We start from the raw sequence: 21,393 nt of genomic DNA on the forward strand, positions 1-21,393 counted from the left end.
AGTGTGATAAAATGATGTAAAAACCATCTATTCAGTTCAAACATTTAAGGCTGCGTGGTAATTTAGGTTCTACTTTAAATGAACAAGCAGGGTCATTTCCTAAATAAACCTTGTCAAGACTATTTCATGGACCTCACCCACAACAAAACAGAGATATCAGTTGATTAGAGAAACAGTGTGGTCTAGTGGAAATAGTATGGGTCTGCGAGTCAGAGGACCTGGGTTCTAATCCCTGGCTCCACCATGTACCTGCTGTATGTCCTTACACATGTCACATTACTTTTCTGTGCTTCAGTTCCCTCATCCTCACATGGGGAATCAATACCTGTTCTCCCTCATATTTAGGCTATGTGCCCCCATGTGGGATCTGATTATCTTGTATCTACCCCAGTGCTTAGTACAATGTTTAGTACATAAGCCCTAAACAAATACCACAATTATTACTATTAACTATTGACAAACCATCTCTAAAAGTGAAAATTCCAATGCAAATCTCTGAATCCGAAATTTGTGCAAAATGCCATATTTGAGTTAAATTTCTACTCCTAGTTTGTGTACAGTTTGTTCATGTAGTTTCTCAAGATCAATTCGATTTGAGCAATGGACCTGAAAAGTGGAATAATAAGCTATCATTCATTTTTCAGGCATCCTGTCATGCTCTAGAGCAATGCTGTATGGGAAGCCATTCCTACTTAGCATCTCCTTGGTCTTGAAAGCTAATAGACTACCTTTAGAGATTTCCCGGCACATTTCAGGCTTAAACTTAACTTCAGAATTAAAAAAACAACAACAGATAAGCAATTTACAAGCTTGCAAAATGTTAACTGACCTATCCAAACATTAGCATGAGGCAGGTGTGGTTTTTCATGAGGTTTTCAGTAGTTTGCATGGAATACACCATGGAGAAAACACTGTTTTCAGAGCTACCACATGTCCCACTTTTGAGCCTCTGCTAGGAATCCAAATATCATCCTTTCCTGCCTGATTGACAGATCAGGGAGAGGGCTTTTCCACACTCTCTTGGCCTGGATGCCCTCAGGGTTACCCCAAGATTTCAGGTATACTGGTGATATGGCCCTGTACGGCAGGTGCAAGAATACAAGCGCTCAGTACTAGGTCAGATAGGAACCAAGCCGGAGCCAGAGAAAGACAGGCATAGCATCCCATCCCAGCTTCAAATTTTTACAAGCTTCTGCCAACAGGGCTATGCTGATGTGAGAACATGGCCCCTTTAAATGTCTGAACAATTCTTGCTGCATTTACAGTGTGGGGCAGGGTTCCATCTGTAAGGGCAGCAGCAACAATCAGTAGGAAGGTAAATACAGACATAAAAATTCCCTTTGGTTTGGCTTTTCATGTCAGAGAGAGATAAAGCCAAATAAAGAACGGCTTCTAAAAATACGCATTTAGGCCTTTTCCTTCTTCTTCTGCTCCTCCTCCATGGGACATGGTGAAAGGAAGAGGAGAAGATTGCTGGAGTCTTTTTCTCTCCTCTGAGCTCATTCTCTCTTTGCCTCAGTCATCCAGTGCTCCCTGGGTCCAAGTTTCCCAGCAAATGTATGCATGATCTCTCTTTCACTCTCTCTCTGACTAGGCTTCTCCACATACATGTCCACTTGTGTGTTCTCTCTTTCTCCCAGATCATATATACATATGTATTTCCTCCCTACTGAGTGCTTCCAAAATTCATTACTTTCTCTTTTTCTGTGCCTCAGTAAGCTGAAATCTTCTTGTACTCTCATTCTCTTTCTTGATCCCAGAACATGAGCGTTTGCGCTCTTCCTTCCTCACTCCCTCCAAACCCGAGTTACCAAATAACATGCTGTTATGAGTCCTGTGGATACCACTGTGTCAAAAAAATTTCTTCAATGACCTGTTTTACTTCTAAATCATACCCCCACCCTGGAAAAATGGGCTAGCCTCTACCGTATACTGACGTTCAGTTCGAAAACCTACTCACGGCTATCAGGAAATGTGTTCACTGGTGGAAATCAGCAAAGGGAAGTGGAACAATTTACAAGTTACCTAAACATATGCAACAATTAAATATATAGTCCTAGAGGACTATACCTAGGATAAAGAAAATATATCCATTAAGATTGATGTACATAATGAATGGCAAAATCTATTGGCATAGGTATCACAAAGTTTATGGAACCTAGAATAATACAGAGTGTCTCTGGTAACAAGAATATGGAGGACAATTTTTGTTTTTTTACAGTCTGACATTGTTATTACAAACATCTAGTAAGCAACTAAAGTCTGCTAATTGTCTCCGAATATAGATGGGGAGCAGTGTAGCTTAGTGGAAAGAGCTCAGGTCTGGGAGTCAGATGAACTGTGTTCTAATCCTGGATTCACCACTTGCCTACTGTGTGACCTTGGGCAAGTCACTTCACTTTGCCTCAGTTTCCTCAATCTCTAAAATGGGGATTCAATGCCTATTCTCCCTCCTACTTAGACTACGAGCCCCATGCGGGACAGGGACTTTGTCCAACCTGCTTATCTTGTCTCTACCCCAGTGCTTAGTATAGTGTTTGGCACATAATAAATGCTTAAATACCACAATTACCATTATTACTTTTAAACTTTTCACTTTTCCTTGACAAATGTGCAAGAGATCAATAGAAATACTGCATTTTGCTTCCACGTCAACATTTGGTTTCTTCATCAGTTACAAAAAACCAAAACTGAATCCATCCACTTGTATATGTAATGTAATAATAATAATGGCATTTGTTAAGCATTTACTATGTGTCAGGCACTGTACTAAGCACTGATGTGGATACAAGCAAATTGAGTTAGACATAATCCCTGTCCCATGAGGGGCTGACAGTCTCAATCCCCATTTTACACATGAGGTAACAGGCACAGAGGAATGAAATGAGTTGCCCAGGGTCACACAGCAGACAAGTGGCATTGCCGGGATTAGAACTCACGGCTTTCTGACTCTCGGGCCCCTGCTCTACCCCCTACACCATGATGCTTCTAGAAATGATCCTATTTAAGATATATAGTAAAACAAGCTCCCCCCTCCAAAAAATAATTCCAATCTGGTCTTACTACTAATACTGTATATTCCACTGTAAGCATCAACTTGCCTTCAATTCTAAAACCAGGTCCATCCTCTTCTTGCCCAGAGGGTTGATATCATTGAGGATTAATGCCGTGATTATATCAATGCCATTTGATTCGTGGGTAGCTATGCAGTTCTGAGCACACAAAAACATTATAAATTAGATGTTAAAAGCAAATGAGCAAAACTGCTATTTCAACACAATGCTTGCCACCCCCAGCCAAAATCAACTGTCATCATTTTCTCATCATTTCCCCCAATAAAGTCTCTGGGGGGAGAGTTGCAAATTTTCCGTGAAGAACGTGGTAAAAATATAAGACAGATGAAAATCTCTGGTTTCAAAATTAACAGTAAACAGTAGAATGATGTACAAAAGAGTCTGAGCAGAACCGAGGAAAGTCCCATGGTACTGTAACTGATGAATTGGCTATGTCCAAGCCAAATGGTTGAGGCTGCATTTGTGAAGGGAAAATACTGGGTTACTGAAACTGAAGTGTTGGTGCTGAATGTGACCATTCTAAATTCTCCTTAAAACAGACACCTTGCTTTCCACTTTTAATACTGTCTCTTAAATCTTGACAGTTTTGTTTCCAAAAGAATATCAAATATAACAATCAGCGAGCAGGTGACAATTCCATTGGCAGCCATTCCTCTTCAATCTTAAAATTGTTGGTCTGAACAGAGAATTCCGTGTTCTGAAGAGCAGTATACTGGCTTGCACAGCAGAAATGAAATTTTCATGTTCTAGTGAAATTCACTCAGATTCGCACAGCTGCACCCATTCCCCACAAAACATTATTTTAAAGTTTACTGGAAAACTTAGGTGGCGAGTTACTTGTTTCGATGTGTATATATATATATATATATATATATATATATATATATATATATAATTCTATTCATATGGATGCTATTGACGCCTGTTTACTTGTTTTGATGTCTGTCTCCCCCCTTCTAGACTGTGAGCCTGTTATGGGCAGGGCTTGTCTCTTTTTGTTGCTGAATTTTACTTTCCAAGTGCTTAGTACAGTGTAAGTATAGTACTTACTACAGTACAGTACTCTGCACACAGTAAGTGCTCAATAAATATGACAGAATGAATGAACTGAAGAAATAATGGCCATTTCCCTAATTTTATTCATTCTAACTTCTCTTTTCTAACAGACATCTTACAGATGCTAATGAGATACGAATTTGTGTTAAAGGTGAGTTGAATGGTAAAAGAAATAGCAAATTGAAATATCAGACAAAAATATAACTGAACTACCCAGTAGACTGAAAACAAAGCTGCAGGTTTAGGTTTTTTTTTTACAGCTGTCGCTTTGTTTAAGAAGAGAGGTTGAACAGTCATTAAATAGATTCATTCATTCAATCGTATTTATTGAGCACTAACTATGTGCAGAGCACTGTACTAAGCACTTGGGAAGTACAAGTTGGCAACATATAGAGACGGTCCCTACCCAACAGCGGGCTCACAGTCTAGAAGATGTTCTTGGAAGATTCAAATGTCCATCTTCTCACTTGCAACACATTGTTTGGACACTTTAACAGCAATTCAATTCAACTACATGATTGGAAGAAGGTTCAGGTGAAACACTTTTCATCTCAGCATATGCAAATAAGCACAATCACATATGGAAACACACACCCCTAAATCTGTTCTTCCTTTTTACACGGGGTCTTCTTCAAGCATGCAAAGGTGGCTGACAAGGCCAATATGGGATTGACCCACCCTCCCGTGTTGCTTACAAGGAAGGATAGATCCTGGCTTCTTTGCCTAGCATTCACTATCATAATGAATGAATGGTTGGTTTCAGCACTTGACAATGAATTGGGTGAGGGGAAAAGGGAGAGCAAAACTATTGCTGCAATTTCCCATTTAGAGAATGCTATATGTTACAGTAATGATGGCAAGAAATCACTTCCAATTGCAGACACCCTTCATGGTCTCATTTGGTTACCAGAACAGGAGTCCAGACCTCAAAGTGAAATTTCCATCAGCTATTGGCTATTGCTTTCTAATAAAATAAATTATCTATTCCTGCCTCTCGGGTTAGTAAGTTTAGTCTTGGATATCTAGCTCTCAAAAGTCAACTTCAATCTATATGTTTCCCAAGAATGACACCAGGCATGCCTAAGCGATGAATTTCCAGAAAAAAATCAATATGTTAAAGAAAAATTATGGTTAGTCAAGGGTGCAAAAGTGATTCTTACTTATGAAGTATTCATTTTCATATCTGCTTGTAAACAGTATCCTTATGTCAGAACAACAGAGAAGCTGAATTACCTGGTTTTCATGGCAAGGTCCCTGACAGTACTCAGTCAAACTCTCCAAGGTCTGATTTATAAGGGCTACGTTCTTCTCATTTATATACAGACCAAGCAGTCCAAGACCTCCAGTCGTACTTCCACAGATACAATCCAGAAATTGTAGCGTCTCACATACCAAGTTGTAGTTGGTCTTATTGTTTTGACAGCGAAGGAAATTCTGCAATTGGACACATCCATTAAAAAAAATGGTGGGAGAAAATAAAATTCATCATTCTTTATGGTGCCATTCTACGTGGATCTCTGAGCCTGGTGTTCCACTTTCAGCAATTAGGACTTAATGACAGTGACTCAGCACTCCACCAAACAGAGAATGAAATGTGTTCCCCATAAGTATACTCACCACAGAATCGTGCTCCAAGCTATGGTGGTCACATAATAAATCGCTTTCAGAAAGAAGCTTTCCTAACAAGTGAAAGGAAGACCAGCATCCCTTTGACAACTGGCTTTGCACTCCCACTGTCTGTTTACATTTACTCATCTCTCTGCTCACTTCTTTCTTGCCCCCTCCATTTCACATCAACCTGCCAAGTATTCATCACAAACACCTTCTTCTCTCCAAACAGAAAGAAGGGAAGGTTGTGGATTTGGTTAGCAGATGAGAGAATAATTTTGATGTTACAATAGCTGTGGCCCCTAGGCCTCCCTCTGCAGCCAACAGCACCAATGATTCATCCCATCGGCAGGGTAGAGAAGCTGGCAGCAGATTATGGGGATAGGCCAGCATAGCACACTTGATACATGGTTCTACCTGCTTCATGGGTAAAAGGAGTGTGTAAGATCCTCTTCTAGACCGTAAGCTCCTTGTGAAAGATTGTGTCCTAGTGGAAAGAGCACTGGTCTGGGAGTCCGAGGACCTGGTTTCTAATCCTGGCATTGCCACATAAATGTTTTGCGACTTTGAGCAACGCACTTCACTTCTCTGTGCTTTAGTTCCCTCATCTGGAAAATGGAGATGCAATACCCCTTCTTCTACTTAGGCTGTGAGCTCCATGTGGGACCTGATAATCTTGTATCTAACCCAGCACTTAGTACAGTGCTTGGCACATAGTAAAACCTTAAATACCACAATTATTATAATGGGCAGGGAACATGTGTCACCCCCCTCCTCAAAAAACTCCAGTGAATGCCCATCCACCTCCGTATCAAACAAAAACTCCTCAGCACTCCATCACCTTGTCCCCTCCTACCTCACCTCGCTTCTTTCCTTCTACACCCAGTGCACACACTTTGCTCCTCTAGTGCTAACCTTCTCACTGTGCCTTGATCTCGCCTGTCTCACTGCCAACCCCTAGCCCACATCCTGTCTATGGCCTGGAACTCGCTACCTCCTAAAATCCAACAGACAATTACTCTCCTCGCCTTCAAAGCCTTATTGAAGGTACATCTCCTTCAGAAGGCCTTCCCAGACTAAGTCCCACTTTTCCTCATCTCCCACTCCCCTTTGCTCCCCTTTTCAGCCCCTTTGAACATAGTATAGTGCTCTGTACTCAGAAAGTGCTCAATAAACACGATTGCCTGATTGTAGAAGCCACAACTGATATTTAATATGTCAATGAGTAACCAAGTCAAGCTTCCAAAACAACGCAGAGGATTTGAAAAAAGTCCTTCACACTAAACCAGAAAAAGATAATATACAAGGAGAACGCTTTGGTGTGAAAACCCTCCTACCGACAGTTTCCTCTCATCTTTACTGACATATTAGCTGGAGATTAAAATTCGGCACAGAATGTTCAAAATGTATGGCAACAAATGTGATGCTTCCTAAGGAAATCTTTAATTTTTAATCTGGATCCTAATGAAAATTGTTTACTCTGAGTCAGAGTATCCCTTGATATCTGCTGTTCCAGCTTGTCATTTCAATTCACCTCGACCTCCCTATTTGCTCTACCATGCAGTTTTGACAGTTTTAAAGGACTCCATGGGTTTCAGGAGGCAGTGGAACTACACCACAACATCTTCCAATGGACTTTTCATTCCATATTCTTATACCGTTGAATTCATTTCTGCCCCCAAGCTACAGCCTTTGGAAAACTAAGGTAATAAGAAAGGTGCTGGGCTAGCAGATACCCTGGAAAAAGGCAACCCTACTCCTTTCCTTTTTACAAAAATTTCAGAGAACATCCTTCTACTCGCTCTCATGAGCTCCTAGACTAGAAGGGTCTTGAAGGGTCCCAAGGTCGCCCCTCTGAACCCAGGAAGAACACATTCAAACCATTCCAGAAAGATGAGAATTTCTCCTACTTCCCAAGACCGCCAGGAGGAGATTGACCAACTCCTGTCACTAACCAATTCCAATGTTTAGCAGCTTCCCTTATACCTAATCTAAATTGCTTCAGGCTGCAGCTTTTCCACTAGCTGACAAATTGCTACTGTTCCTTTTGTCAATGAAGGAACAGGATTTGTGAAAAATGTCAAATTTAATTGAGTGTGATAAACATATCTTCCATTTTCTGTTTCAAGAAAAGTTTACAGGAGAGAAGAAATTTCTCAAAAGCAATTTAGTAAATGACTCACGGAACATAAAAAATGCTATTACTGGGTCACATCAGTGGTCCAGCCAGCCCAGCATTCTGCTTCCAACCATGGCAATATAAGACACTTGGAAGAATGCTGTAATTGTTCCGCTCTCCTTGACAGCCATCCTCATGGCTACATATCTGCCTTACACATATCCCTTCATAATCCGGAAAGAACCTCTCATCCATGAATTTAACCAAACCGTTCTTGAAACTCAATTTTCAGCCTGCACGATTTCCTGTGGTAATCAATTCCATATGCTTTCCACCCACCTTGTGAAGAAGTGTTTCCTTTTGTTATTTGCCTTGAACCAACCACCTTCAAGCTTCAACAGAGCTCTCTAGTCCTGTTGTGGGATTTGGTGAACAATAATTCTACACTGGCCTTGCTTATCTCTTGAAAGAGTTTGTCAATTCTAATCATGTCCCCCACCCTCAATCTTTGTCTTTCCAGATTGCAGGGTCTGGAAAATTTCCAATTGGAAACTACCCTCCCAAGAGAAAGGCCTTTAAGAAAAGGCTCAGCAGACCATATTTCTGTAATGTTCAAGATTTCAGTATGACAACAGACCAACTAGACTCCTTCAAATTGACTTCTCCATGTGGTTGCCAAGTCATCAACAAAAATATCAAAAGGAAAGGAATCACATATTCATATTTTTGTAACGAGGGAACTTTTTTCTAAACATTGTTGGGGTGATGTCAACTCCTGTGGTTATAGCCACGTGATCACTTTCTTTTTATGCATAAAGACTGTGATGCTGTTACATTTTTGAAAAATCTGAACTTGAATGAAAAGCACTTAAATAATATTTCATGGAAGAAAAAGGCATACCATTAAATAAACATATTTTCGTTAAAATTCCCCTAGCACTAAAAGAAGTACATTAGTGAAAACAGGAAACATAGTTCACTCCACAGCCTAGCAAAATTCTTATAATCATAGGCTTGGAAAGGTTCTTGAGAGGCATTCAAGCCTCCAGGAAACACAGTACTCAAACCAGCCCAGATGGTTGTTAGCCACTTGCTTAAAAGCTTCCAAAAAAAGAAGTCGCCATAACCTTCCTTGGCAACGAAGTCCACTGTCTCAGAACCCTGACAGCTAGAAAGCCAGGAAGTATTTCCTAACATCTTTCCCAAATCTCATCCTGATATAAAATTACATTGATTCCCTCTTGCACTATGCTCAGTTTAAACTGAGAACAGTTTATACATATATATATGTATATATACATACACACACTCTCTCTCTCTCTCTCTCATCCCAGCCTTATGGAACATATAGAAACATAATTGTTTAAGTTTTTCCTCATATGGCCTTGTGAAATAAATAACTAAAGAAAATACCCCTTCCATAAGCAGTTCCACACTTATGCTAATCAGCTGAATGTTAATACAACATGTTATATTAACATGAGGCAGAAAATCAAGAAAACGTGTGTGAAATAGTTAAAGCTCTGTTCAGATCAAGACTCAACCCTGCCAAATACCTTTCTGAAGGAAGATGATGAATTTAGAAGCATTAATAATAATAATGGTATTTGTTAAGAGCTTACTTTGTGCCAGGCACTGTTCTAAGCCCTGGGGTAGATACGAGCAAGTCGGGTTGGACACAGTCCCTGTTCCAGGTGGGGCTCCCAGTCTCAATCTCCATTTTACAGATGAGGTAACTGAGGCAAAGAGAAGTGAAGTGACTTGCCCAAGGTCACATAGCAGACCAGTGGCAGAGCCGGGATTAGAACCCATGACCTTCTGGCTCCCAGGCCGTGCTCTATCCACTATGCCATGGGACTCCAGGTAGAACTGTACATGGGGGAGACAGCCTCCACAGGAGCCAAAATGGCACCAGGTTGCTGGCACTAAAAGTTGAAAAGCTGCTAAAACTAAAAACCAGGGAAAGCCAGTGTGCAATGAAGAGCACAAGACACAGGCTGACATAACCTCTGAGGTGGGAAGGGAGTTGCAGGTAAGGAGACAAAGGGGTGCTCAGAAAGTGTGGCTGTGGGGAGAAGGGAGGAGAGGGAATGAGTGGGCCAGACTGGAGGGAATCCAATGGCATATTTAAGGTAAAGGAAGAAAGGCAAATTAGACTGCCCAAACAGAGAACATGTGAAAGTCAGTAAAAAAGCCAGGCCAAAATGCACCAACACTGCTAACTCTCACACTTAAATCTCAAAAGATCTCCCTCTAGACTGTAAGCTTGTTGTAGGCAGGATATGTGTCTGCTAACCCTGTTGTACTGTACTCTCTTGTGCGCTTAGTTCCATGGTCTGCTCAATAAATACCATAGATGGATTGATTGATTGAACAAACACAATAAAATGGTCATTTTGAAAGGGGAAATCATGTCTTTCTGGAGTCCTTTGAAGGGACAATAATCCTATGGATAGAGGAAAACCAACAGTCACAAGATAACCCAAGGGCCATTGAAAAGGTTCTACGCCTCCAGTTCTAAAAAGACAAAACCTGAGTAAATCATGGCATTGGAGGGAATGTTCTGTTGTGTACAGAAGATGGATAGATGACTGGCTAAAGATTTAAGTTAAATGGCTATTTATCTGGTCGAAGAAGTGTAAGTAGTGGGACCCCCAAAGGTTAGGTCCTAAGACCAGTTTTATATAACATTTCCATAAATTATCCAGAAGACAGTGATAGTGACATCTCCATATTCATGGATTACACCAAACTCTTCTAGTTGGTAAAATATTAAGCTGATGGGTGAAAAACCAAAGGAAGATCTCAAAAGCAGGATTGGGGATAACACTGACAGATGATATTCAAAAGAAGCAAATGCAAAGTGATGCACAATCAATGGCATTTATTGACCCTGCACTATTTGCAGAGCACTGTATTAAGCATTTTTGGAGAGTACAGTACACTAGCACTGGTAGACCTGATTCCTGCCCTCAGGAGCTTACTGCATGATACTGGGTTCTGAGCTTACAGTCAGTACTCAGGACGAAGAGCTGAAGTCACCATTCACTAGTTACCGTAAATCATCAGTCCAGTGTGCATCAACAATTCAAAGGCCAAGAAATGTTGCGTATCATCAATTTTGCTGTTAAAAAGAATCACGGTGTATCTACACATGGAAGACTATAAACAGTCTACTTGTTTTTGTTTTGTTTTGTTGTCTGTCTCCCCCCTTCTAGACTGTGAGCCTGTTGTTGGGTATTGTCTCTGTTGCCGAATTGTATTTTCCAAGCGCTTAGTACCGTGCTCTGAACACAGTGAGCACTCAATAAATACAACTGAATGAATGAATGAGTGAATGAACAGTCCCGCTTCTTCAAGAGACATCAAGAGATCCACTCCCCATTTTGAATTTAAATTTGAAAACAGTGTTCATTGGTAGCTTGCTCCATGCAAAGCTTGGAGTTTGAACATCTGGTGACACAAACTAAACTTTGATCGACCTGCTGCTGAACAGCCAGAGCCCACTGAGTTTAAGCATCCCATTATCAAAGTGGTTGAGTTCCACACTTTTACGGGGGAAGTCACCTTAAAAATGGCAAAGCAAATCTTTTTTATTGCAATTATGATAAAAACAGTCAAGGATGCCAAATATGTAAGAACTGCTTACTAAAATCAAGCAGGTGCTAAACCTTGCTATTTTCTATGGCTGTGGGGGAGGAGAGTAGTAAGAGAGAGGCAGAGGAGATAAATGAGAGAAATGTCAGGAACAAACTAAAATATAATTAACTACTAGATTTAGTTTCCCCAACCTCAAGAGGAGAATACCATGGGAGACCTGCTTCAAGAATCAGATGCTGCACTTTTGGCAATTCCTTCTCATTTGCAGACCTGTGACAATCTTATTTCTGCGGTTCTCCTATGCAATTAAAGGTTAATCTTATATGGGAATGATGCCGAAGATGCCGATGGATCCCCTAGCAAAATATTTGGCATTACCCTCTCCTTTTTCTGCTGCCACCATTTTGGGTGCATTATGGGGCAGGTTCTGAACTGTGGGCTGCTTTCAGTTCATACGCACCCCGTGCCACCTCCCCCTCACCTCCCCATGACAGACTACAGCTCTTCCAACGTTCACTTCCCTCCTAAAATTCCACCTCCTCCAACAAGCTTTCTCTGATTTATTTTCCACCACCTGGAGCTTTACCAATCCCTTCAGCCAACTCTAGCACTTATGAACATATTTACACCTGACTTAGCACTCCGGAATAGATCCACTTTATGTATTGTTGACCTCTCTAGTTATACATACTTTCATGTTAGTCTCCCCCATTAGAGTGTAAGCTCCTTTTGAGCCATACAAATCCCTTCATCCAACTCTAATAATAATAATTATGGTATTTGTTAAGCACTTACTATGTGCCAAACACTGTTCTAAGCCCTGGAGTAGATACAAGTAATCAGGTTGTCCCATGTGGGGCTCATAGTCTTAATCCCCATTTTCCAGATGAGGTAACTGAGGCACGGAGAAGTGAAGTGGCTTGCCCCAGGTCACACAGCAGACAAGTGGCGGAGTTGGGATTACAACCCACGTCCTCTGACTCCCAAGCCAGGGCTCTTGCCATTAGGCCATGCTGCTTCTCAACTCTAGCACTCTAGCAGCTGAGGATGGGGTGAATATCAAGTGCCCAAATGATACAGATCCAAGTACAAGAGTACAGATCCAAGTACACTGTGTGGGCACTCGATAAATGCTACTACTACTACTGCATTGGCTACACCAATGGCAACCCTGCTCCTGATCTTGGAAGTGGCATGACAAAACTAAGCTGCAGGAACCAAAACACTGAAAAGTAACCCATTGCTTGCAGAAAAAAACAAGTTGTGCCCAAATTTTAAAAGATGTTGTTTTCAGGGCAGGATTCTTTCCGCACAAATTAGATTTTAAATATTGCGGGCTAACAACACTTACAGTTCAGTGAACCTGATTTTCCAGGACCAAAGACAATTCATGCAACAGTTCACAATCCCCGCATATATGCTGGTATCGTATGATGAAGATAGTCCTTTCTCTTTTAGCAGTGATCCGGTGTGTTTTAACTTGTTACCCACAGCTTCTCGTGAATGTTTAAGTGGAAGTAATTTACAGTAGTAACAATGAACAATAATAATTACAGCTGATTTGGGGACAATAATTTTGCCACATTTATACACCACCTGTGCAAGTATTTAATGCTTCAATTCACCCTCCCTGGCTGCACACCGGATTCAAAGCTGGTTCATATTAGTATTAAGTTTTAAGGATTAAGTATCAATAACAAAATAGTAGCAAACAATCTGTACTTGCATTAACACCTTTGCAAACAGACTCCCTCTCACTCACTCACCCTCGCTCACATCTTCTCAGCACCCAGAGGAGAATGGAAGGGAAAATAGAGGAAAAATCGATCCAACAAGCAATCAGTGATGTGGTTACACAGTGAGGCAATAAACCCAGGTCCTGAATAGAGGACTGCTAAATGAGTCTAGTACCAGATCACGCTGTTTTGCTCAAGGACTATACAAGCTAGACCATCTCAAGAACGATATGAGGGTTTTGGGTTTTTTTCGGGGGGGGGGGGGCATGGAAACTAGGGGGTTAATTCCAGGCCTTGACCTGTACCCTCCCTATATTAATGTTTCTGCTGAGACAACCAGAAAGGAAGTTGATGTCCGTCCATTATTAGAACCGGTAAACATTCTGCCCTTTGAGGATCCCTTCCCTTACACTGCAGCCCTGCCCTATCACTTGATTTCACTGTATATGTCCCTTTATCCTGAGGTAAGGCAGGATGGCGGAAATAAAAGCAGCATGGCTCAGTGGAAAGAGCATGGGCTTTGGAGTCAGAGGTCATGGGTTCAAATCCCGGCTCTGCCAATTGTCAGCTGTGTGACTTTGGGCAAGTCACTTAACTTCTCTGTACCTCAGTTACCTCATCTGTAAAATGGGGATTAAGACTGTGAGCCTCCCATGGGACAACCTGATCACCTTGTAACCACCCCAGAACTTAGAACAGTGCTTTGCACATAGTAAGCGCTAAATAAAATGCCATTATTATTTTATTATTATTAAAAGGACTCATCCAAAAGGCACAGATGTGTACTGCTCTTCTGAACACCCAAATCAGAAGGCACAGTGATACTCGAGCTTCCCTCTCTGGGCTAGGATTTGAAGAGCTCTCAAAGCCAATGAAAGACAGTCTCATTCCAGTGCTTTAGAAATGAATAGAACACAAGTGAACTGTGAAAGTCCAATCCTAGGGTAGACATCCGACCTACCTGCAGATCCCGGTTGTGGTTTTCACAGAGCAGCTGTAAGAACCGGAGGATGGGCTGCATTATTGTAATGACTGCGCTCATTTCCAAGTCATCTTTGCCCTTGTCCGTCGTGGCTTGGGCTCCCTCTCCAGATGGGTAGTGGTCATCGGGATCTGCCTCTCGCCTATACGTAGTGTAAGCTTTCCTGGTAGCAGTGGTGGCCTCAAGCAACTGATCCCGAACCTCTTCGGTAATTTGTGTAGTAGGCTCTTTTACTACAAAAAAAAAAAAAATGATCAGAATGGTCACTGGGGGAGTCAGACCACCTTGGGCAATCTGGTTGAGACCCATCTGTCCTTGTCCGTTCAGCATCTCAACCTGCTTTTAGCCAGGTTATGCACTCCTTTGTTTTCCCATTCCTCTCTAACATTGGCGCGCTCTGAGAAGAACATTAAGAAACACGAAAGGGTTCAAAGCTGTGTCTCTGCCTCGAATCCCACATCACAACAAGTGAAAAGTCCTTGACCCTATGAATTTCTATCCGGGGAGGGTCAGAATTGACTCACTGAGTTTATGGACCGTGCTGAAGTCTCCCTTTTTGGAAGGTTTTTAGCTTAAGTTGTCTCTTCATTTGCTCCCCAGTCATATACTGATAATTATAGTATTTATCATTTAAGGTGTTAACTTATTTTACTCTGGGGAATAGGCAGGAAATATTGTTGTTCTTATGACAACCCTTTCAAAAGATACTAAGTGCCACTCTCTTCAAGGCGTAGCTTCAGGAGAAGTGAACAACAGAATTCTGGACACTAATGCCAATTCAGCCTCACCAACAACTTGTTTTTTTAAAGAAATACCAACTCTTAAAAATATCAAAAATAAAGATCAGTGGTTGCTTTCCCTTGGGTAACAGTGTTTGTGCTTCTGTCCATTCCTCGCAACAATCACAAGATTTAGGTTTTGAAACTGATAAGATGACCGAGCTCTGAGAGCTGCGCAAGTAACACGCATTCTATTAGGGGTAATAAGTCAGAGAGTTATAAGAACACGCATTTAGAGGCTCTCTTCAGAACATCGCAGAACTCAAATATCTGCTGGCCAGGTTACCAGGTGGATCTCTCTCTTGCTTCAGTACCACCAGTCCAGGAGGACTGTAAATATGGGCACTGCTCACTAGCCAAGGACCTCAGCAGCTGGGTGTTTCAAAAGGAAATTAGACTGAAATCTTCACCCTCTAACTTGTGGGCAGGGAACGTGTCTACCAACTCAACTGCACTGAGGCAGCGTGGCCTAGTGTACAGAGCACAGGCCTGGGAGTCAGAAGGACCTGGGTTCTAATCCCAGCTCCACCTCTTGTCTGCTGTGTGACCTTGGGCAAGTCACTACACTTCTCTGTGCCTCAGTTACCTCATCTGTAAAATGGGGATTGAGACTATGAGCTCTGTGTAGGACAGGGATGGTGTTCAAACTGATTACCTTGTATCTACCTCAGTGTTTAGAACAGTGCTTGGAACCTTAAGTGCTTAACAAATATTATAATTAGTAATATTATTCATTATTATTACTCCCCAAGTGCTTAGTACAGTGCTCCACTCCTCTGGTGCTAACCTTCTCACTGTACCTTGTTCTCGCCTGTCCCACCGTCGACCCCTGGCCCACATCCTACCTCTGACCTGGAACGCCCTCCCTCCTCAAATCCGCCAAACATCACTCTTCCCCTCTTCAGAGCCCTACTGAAGGCTCACCTCCTCCAAGAGGCCTTCCCAGACTAAGCCCCCCTTTTCCTCAGCTCCCCCTCCCTTCCACGTCACTCCGACTCACTCCCTTTGCTCTACCCTCCCTCCCCGCCCCACAGCACTTACGTATATATGTATATATCTATAATTCTATTTATTTATACTGATGCCTGTTTACTTGTTCTGATATCTGTCTTCCCCCTTCTAGGCTGACAGCCCGGTATGGGCAGGGATTGTCTCTCTTTATTGCTGAATTGGACTTTCAAAGCACTTAGTACAGTGCACTGCACACAGTAAGCACTCAGTAAATATGATTAAATAAATGAATGCTCTGCACACTGTATGGGCTCAACAGCTACCACTGATTGATTGGAGAAGCAACATGGCTTAGTGGATAGAGCAGGGTCCTGGGAGTCAGAAGTTAATGGGTTCTAATCCCTGCTCCATACAGTAAGCGCTCAATAAATACGATTGATGATGATGATGATGCTCCGCCACATGTCTGCTGTGTGACCTTGGGTAAGTCACTTCACTTCTCTGGGCCTCAGTTAACTCATCTGTAAAATGGGGATTAAGATTATGAGCACTATGTGGGACAATCTAACTTGAATCTACTCCAGCGCTCCTTGGCACATAGTAAGTGCATAACAAGTACCATAACTATTATTATTATTTTTTATTATTAATAAATGCTAGACTTAAAGGTGTCTGGCCCTGAATCAGTAGCAGGCAGAGCGTTCACCAACCGGAATCCAGACTGTCTGGTATGAAACCGGATTAATGGCCACCTTATTCGGGAGGCCTGCTCTAAGTGGCAGGCATACAGGTGGGAACGGGCCTATGTGGTTGTTTCCCAAGTTTTAGAGTATGCCCTGGGAGATATCACGGTTCCTCTGATGCCACCCCATGCCTCTACGAGGGGCTCAGGGGAGCTCTGACTCCTAGGATTACAGATTCTAGAACTGATCAAAGCAAGAGAATCATAATATCTCACTTGAATTTCATTTTATATTCAAGATTCTCACTTTATAGGCAACACCCCTCAAACATCATTTTAAAGTGATACTTTAAAGGAAAATAATGGAACTTTACCTCTCTTTCGGGCTGGTGCATCCTTCTCAGAATCATCATCTTTCTTTTTATTTCCCAAATCACTTGTGTTGACTGTGACTGTAGCCTTGATTTCTTGCTGTGCCACTTTCATGCGGTCATAGAAGACCTTAAAGAATTTTTCAGATTTCTTATCTTCTGTCAGTCGGCAGAAAAAGGAGTGCTATCAAGAAAACATTACAAACAAATTTGAGTCAGATCATAAGTATCCCTTTTCTCCCTTTAAAATTTAAGTAACTGGAAACTTAATCAGCTTTAAAGATGTGCAAATCCCTGGGACAACGGACTTTATATCACATTTTAGCCTTCAGATTTCTCTTCCCCATGGATCGCCTGAGCAAGGATTTCAGTCAACTGTGGGATATTGCCTTTACAGAGTTGCCAATTAATCTTTGCAGGTAAGAGGTCAGGGGGGTGGGTTCTAGCTAACAAAGCAAGAACAGAGAAATGTAAAACTGGAATCGAGTGTCGTTTTGGAAGAGGTAACGTAATACCCATTTTTGATACTAGGGAATGATGACAATTCAACTGGTACCATAGTCTGTTAAGTCGCTTTTGGTTGCATTGGAAATGTACCTCAGGATCGATTTACAGAGAAAATGCAACATAGTAGCTGGGCCTCACTTATGTGTCTGTTTTCTTGCTCTGAGCTGAATCACAAGTATCATGCATTAGAATTCACTGTCATGAAAATGTAGCAAACGCACTAAAATGGAAAAGAAAGGTTAGTATTCTGAATTCCAGGTCTGCTTTGCCATTCAAATTATTCTCCTCATTCCCTACCACCTAGGGTCCAAAGGATATGTCAGCCCAGATGCCACCAAAGGCAGAACTGTGAGTCATCATCATCACACATACTTAATGAGAGTCCAGAAGGAAACTGGCATCATGATATAGGCAGTTATCCTTCCTCCTAAACCCTTCCAGCTGCATAAAGAGTGACAGTGAGCTAAGTGTAGTCAGTCAAATGAGAGGATCCCATGCCAAGTGGATTGGAACCTGGGTCCTTTGACTCCCAGGCCTACGGGCTTTCCACTGGGCCATGCGGCTTCCCAGTACTCTGATCTCCACCGGTCAGAAAAGAGGGCAGTCAAGGGAGAAGCGGTGTGGCCTGGGAGTCGGGGGACCAGAGCTCAGGTCCCGGCTCAGCCAATTGCTTGCTGTGTGACCTCGGGCAAGTAACTTGGCTTCTCTGTGCCTCCAGGGGTTCATCTATGAAACTGGGATTAAATCATTCTCCCTCCAATTTAGACTATGAGCCCCATGTGGGACAGGAATTGTGTCCAACCTGATTTACTTGGATCTACCCTAGCTTAGAACAGTGCTTGACACATAGTAAATTCTTAATAACATTTTTTTAAAAAATGGAATTGGTGGAGGACAGAAGACACTAGGAAGTCACTGAATCAACCCTTCTCCCTAAGGTTCTTGAGGCTAGGAATGACTCATTAATAATAATAATGATGACATTTATTAAGCACTTACTATGTGCACTGTTCTAAGCACTGAGGAGGTTACAAGGTGATCAGGTTGTCCCACAGGGGGCTCACAGTCTTCATCCCCATTTGACAGATGAGGGAACTGAGACACAGAGAAGTGAAGTGACTTGCCCAAAGTCACACAGCTGACAATTGGTGGAGCCGGAATTTGAACCCATGACCTCTGACTCCAAAGCCCGTGTTCTTTCCACTGAGCCACAGAAACAGACTGTTCAGTATTTCCCTAGCCCAGGCTGCTCTGGACCAGAACCTGAGGGGTTGGGCCAAAATCAGGTGGATCCTGGCCACACAAACAACTAATCACCTAACAACAATTGGCTTCCTATGCACTGCCTACACTGCCTTTTCTGTCCAACTTCTCCACCTCCAACAATGGTACCAACCATCCAGCCCATCCGTCAATTACAGAACTTGAGAATCATTTTTTAATCTTAAGGCCACCCAGTCTGTGGACAAAGTATGCCTCCTTCCCACATAACATTTGCTTGGGCTTGCCCTATTCCTTTCTGTTCTATTGTTAAATCCGGTGCCTAGATTCTGGTTGATTCTTGCCTCCACTACTGTGACGTGCTCCTTCTGGCCTCCCACTTGCCCTTCTTTCATGCTTAAATGCCATTCCCAAAGCCGACATCTCACGCAACTTGGAGCACAATCATATTCTTGCATCCCCTAATGGGAGCACTCTGCCTTACCTATCAGGCTCAAAGTCCCACGATCCCCTCTCGCCATCTCTCTGACTCTAGTTAACCTCTCATCTGCAGCTGTACCCCTCCTGCCCTCACCAGGTCTAGACTGTAAACTCATCCCTCTAAACTGTAATCTCGTTGTGGGTAGGGAATGTATCAGTTTATTGTTATATTGTACTCTCACAAGTATTTGGTAGAGTGCTCTGCACACAGTATGAGCTCAATAAATATGACAATGAATGCTTTTTTTTCATTCAATCGTATTTACTGAGTGCTTACTGTGTGCAGAGCACTGTACTAAGTGCTTGGAAAGTACAATTCAACAATAGAGACAGTCCCTGCCCACACTGGGCTTACAGTCTAGAAATGGGGAGACAGACATCAAAACAAGTAAAGAGGCATCAATATAAATAGAATTGTAGATATGTACATTTATACACAAGTGTTGTGGGGCGGGGGTAGAGCAAAGGGAGCGAGTCGGGGCGCTGCGGAGGGGAGGGGGAGCTGAGGAAAAGGGGGGCTTAGTCTGAATGAATGAATGAATGAATGACCATTCCTAAGGACAATCTTTGGTTTGGTTTAACACTTTCCCCACAAACTGATGGTTGCTCAGTTCTGCTTTACAACTTCTTTCCCCCTGATTTCAAAAGAGGTCTACTCAGTCTTCTTGCATTGTTAGTTGCAGCTACAGAATTCAAATGAACAGGGCCCCATGTGTTCCTGGCAATGATTTCAAAGCTAGATACTCTAATAGTGCCGTCTATTGGCCCAGTATCTACATGTGTTGCACGTGTTTTAAGATGACACTCTTAAAAAGAATGTGTTTTGATTTTCTTGAATGACTGACTTGCCCTGAGATGTTTTTGAAAAGGCCTCTACAGTAAAAAGACGCTTGTGGGTTGCTAAGGCTAATTATCTAAAGCAGATGCTTTCTGATTGGTTCTCCAACTTCAGTTAACAATCTCCCCAAGAGTTCTGTTTCCGCTGAGTCTGTGTGGGTGGGATATTTTATATGGTCTTAATCTTCATGGTAGATTAATTCTCTGTAATTAAGTGAATGTAAATTTGGTTTCTAATCTGCACACACCCAACATGATGTTTCCTTCAGACTTGTTGGCAGTGTATAAAGAAAAACTGTGACCTAAAATCAATCATTTAATCAATAGTATTTATTGAGCACTTACTGTGTGCAGAGCACTGTACTAAGTGCTTGGGAGAGTACAGTACAACAGTACTGGTAAACACATTCCCTGCCCACAAAGAGCTTAGAGTCTAGAGGTTCTAAAATCTTTACATTTGGTTATCACCAAATTCCTTTAGAATAGAATGTGCGTTGATTCTTGCTTCCTGGATGGTACAGTTTCCAACTGCAAGAATTGACCTCGCAGATACAATGCTAAAAGATGAGGCTGGATAATACAAACTTTTCTGACATCCTTCTTGCTCATTTAGTTTCTCCAAGTTTTACCCACACTCATTCGGTGATCACATTTCTGGATAAAAGAAAGGCATGCACACACACGTGCTCCCCCCCCCCCCCCCCCCAACACACACACACACACACACACACACACACCCCTTATTCAATAAGGTGATGCAATTACTTGTCCATCTTTCCATTGTATTGATGGTTTTGGCTCGATTAATAGCACAGTCAGTTGATCAGCAGCTACCTGTCCTTTGGACTGCCTTTTCAGCTGTATGCGGTGCATGCTTTTCCTTAAACAGGAACTAAGAGATGAAAAACGCTTGCATCATTTCCCACTAACACAGACTGAGCATTCACAAAGCGCATGGCACTGTCATGGACTCGTTCTTGGATAAGGTTAATACACCAAAAATAGAGGAGCTTCACTCTCCTGCCCTTGGGGATCTAATCCAAGAATGAGTGTTGAACATTCAACGTAGATAAATATATATAATGAGAAGTGTCATATTCGTTAAGCACTCGCTATGCACTACAAGCTGTAGTAGATTCAAGATAACCAGGACAGACACAGTCCCCATCCCACATGGGATTCACAGTCCAGTTAAGACAGAGAACTGGTACTGAATCCCCATTTTACAGATGAGAAAACTCAGGCACAGAGAAGTTGAGTGACTTGCCCAGGGTCACACAGTTGGCAAATGACAGAACCAGGATTAAAACTCAGGTCCGCTGACTCCTAGGCCCACTGACTCCCAAGCCTATGCTCTTTCCAGTAGGCCATGCTGCTTCTCAGGATGTCT

General features: G+C 42.2%; 1 protein-coding gene across 5 annotated transcripts in view; it reads right to left on the reverse strand.

Annotated features, from left to right (window-relative positions):
• The window catches only part of ITPR1 (inositol 1,4,5-trisphosphate receptor type 1), a 346,510-nt gene that overhangs the window by 69,219 nt on the left and 255,898 nt on the right, over positions 1 to 21,393 (reverse strand). For all 5 annotated transcript variants that reach the window (XM_038772880.1, XM_038772879.1, XM_038772878.1 and 2 more), the window contains 4 exons: positions 16,962 to 17,142; positions 14,155 to 14,408; positions 5,364 to 5,564; positions 3,102 to 3,212 (listed from right to left, as the gene is read on the reverse strand). In XM_038772880.1, the coding sequence (XP_038628808.1) occupies positions 3,102 to 3,212; positions 5,364 to 5,564; positions 14,155 to 14,408; positions 16,962 to 17,142 (747 nt within the window). The remainder of the gene's footprint in view (positions 1 to 3,101; positions 3,213 to 5,363; positions 5,565 to 14,154; positions 14,409 to 16,961; positions 17,143 to 21,393) is intronic.

This window comes from Tachyglossus aculeatus, chromosome X1, assembly GCF_015852505.1.
Source record: "Tachyglossus aculeatus isolate mTacAcu1 chromosome X1, mTacAcu1.pri, whole genome shotgun sequence".
Classification (NCBI taxonomy): Eukaryota; Metazoa; Chordata; class Mammalia; order Monotremata; family Tachyglossidae; genus Tachyglossus; species Tachyglossus aculeatus.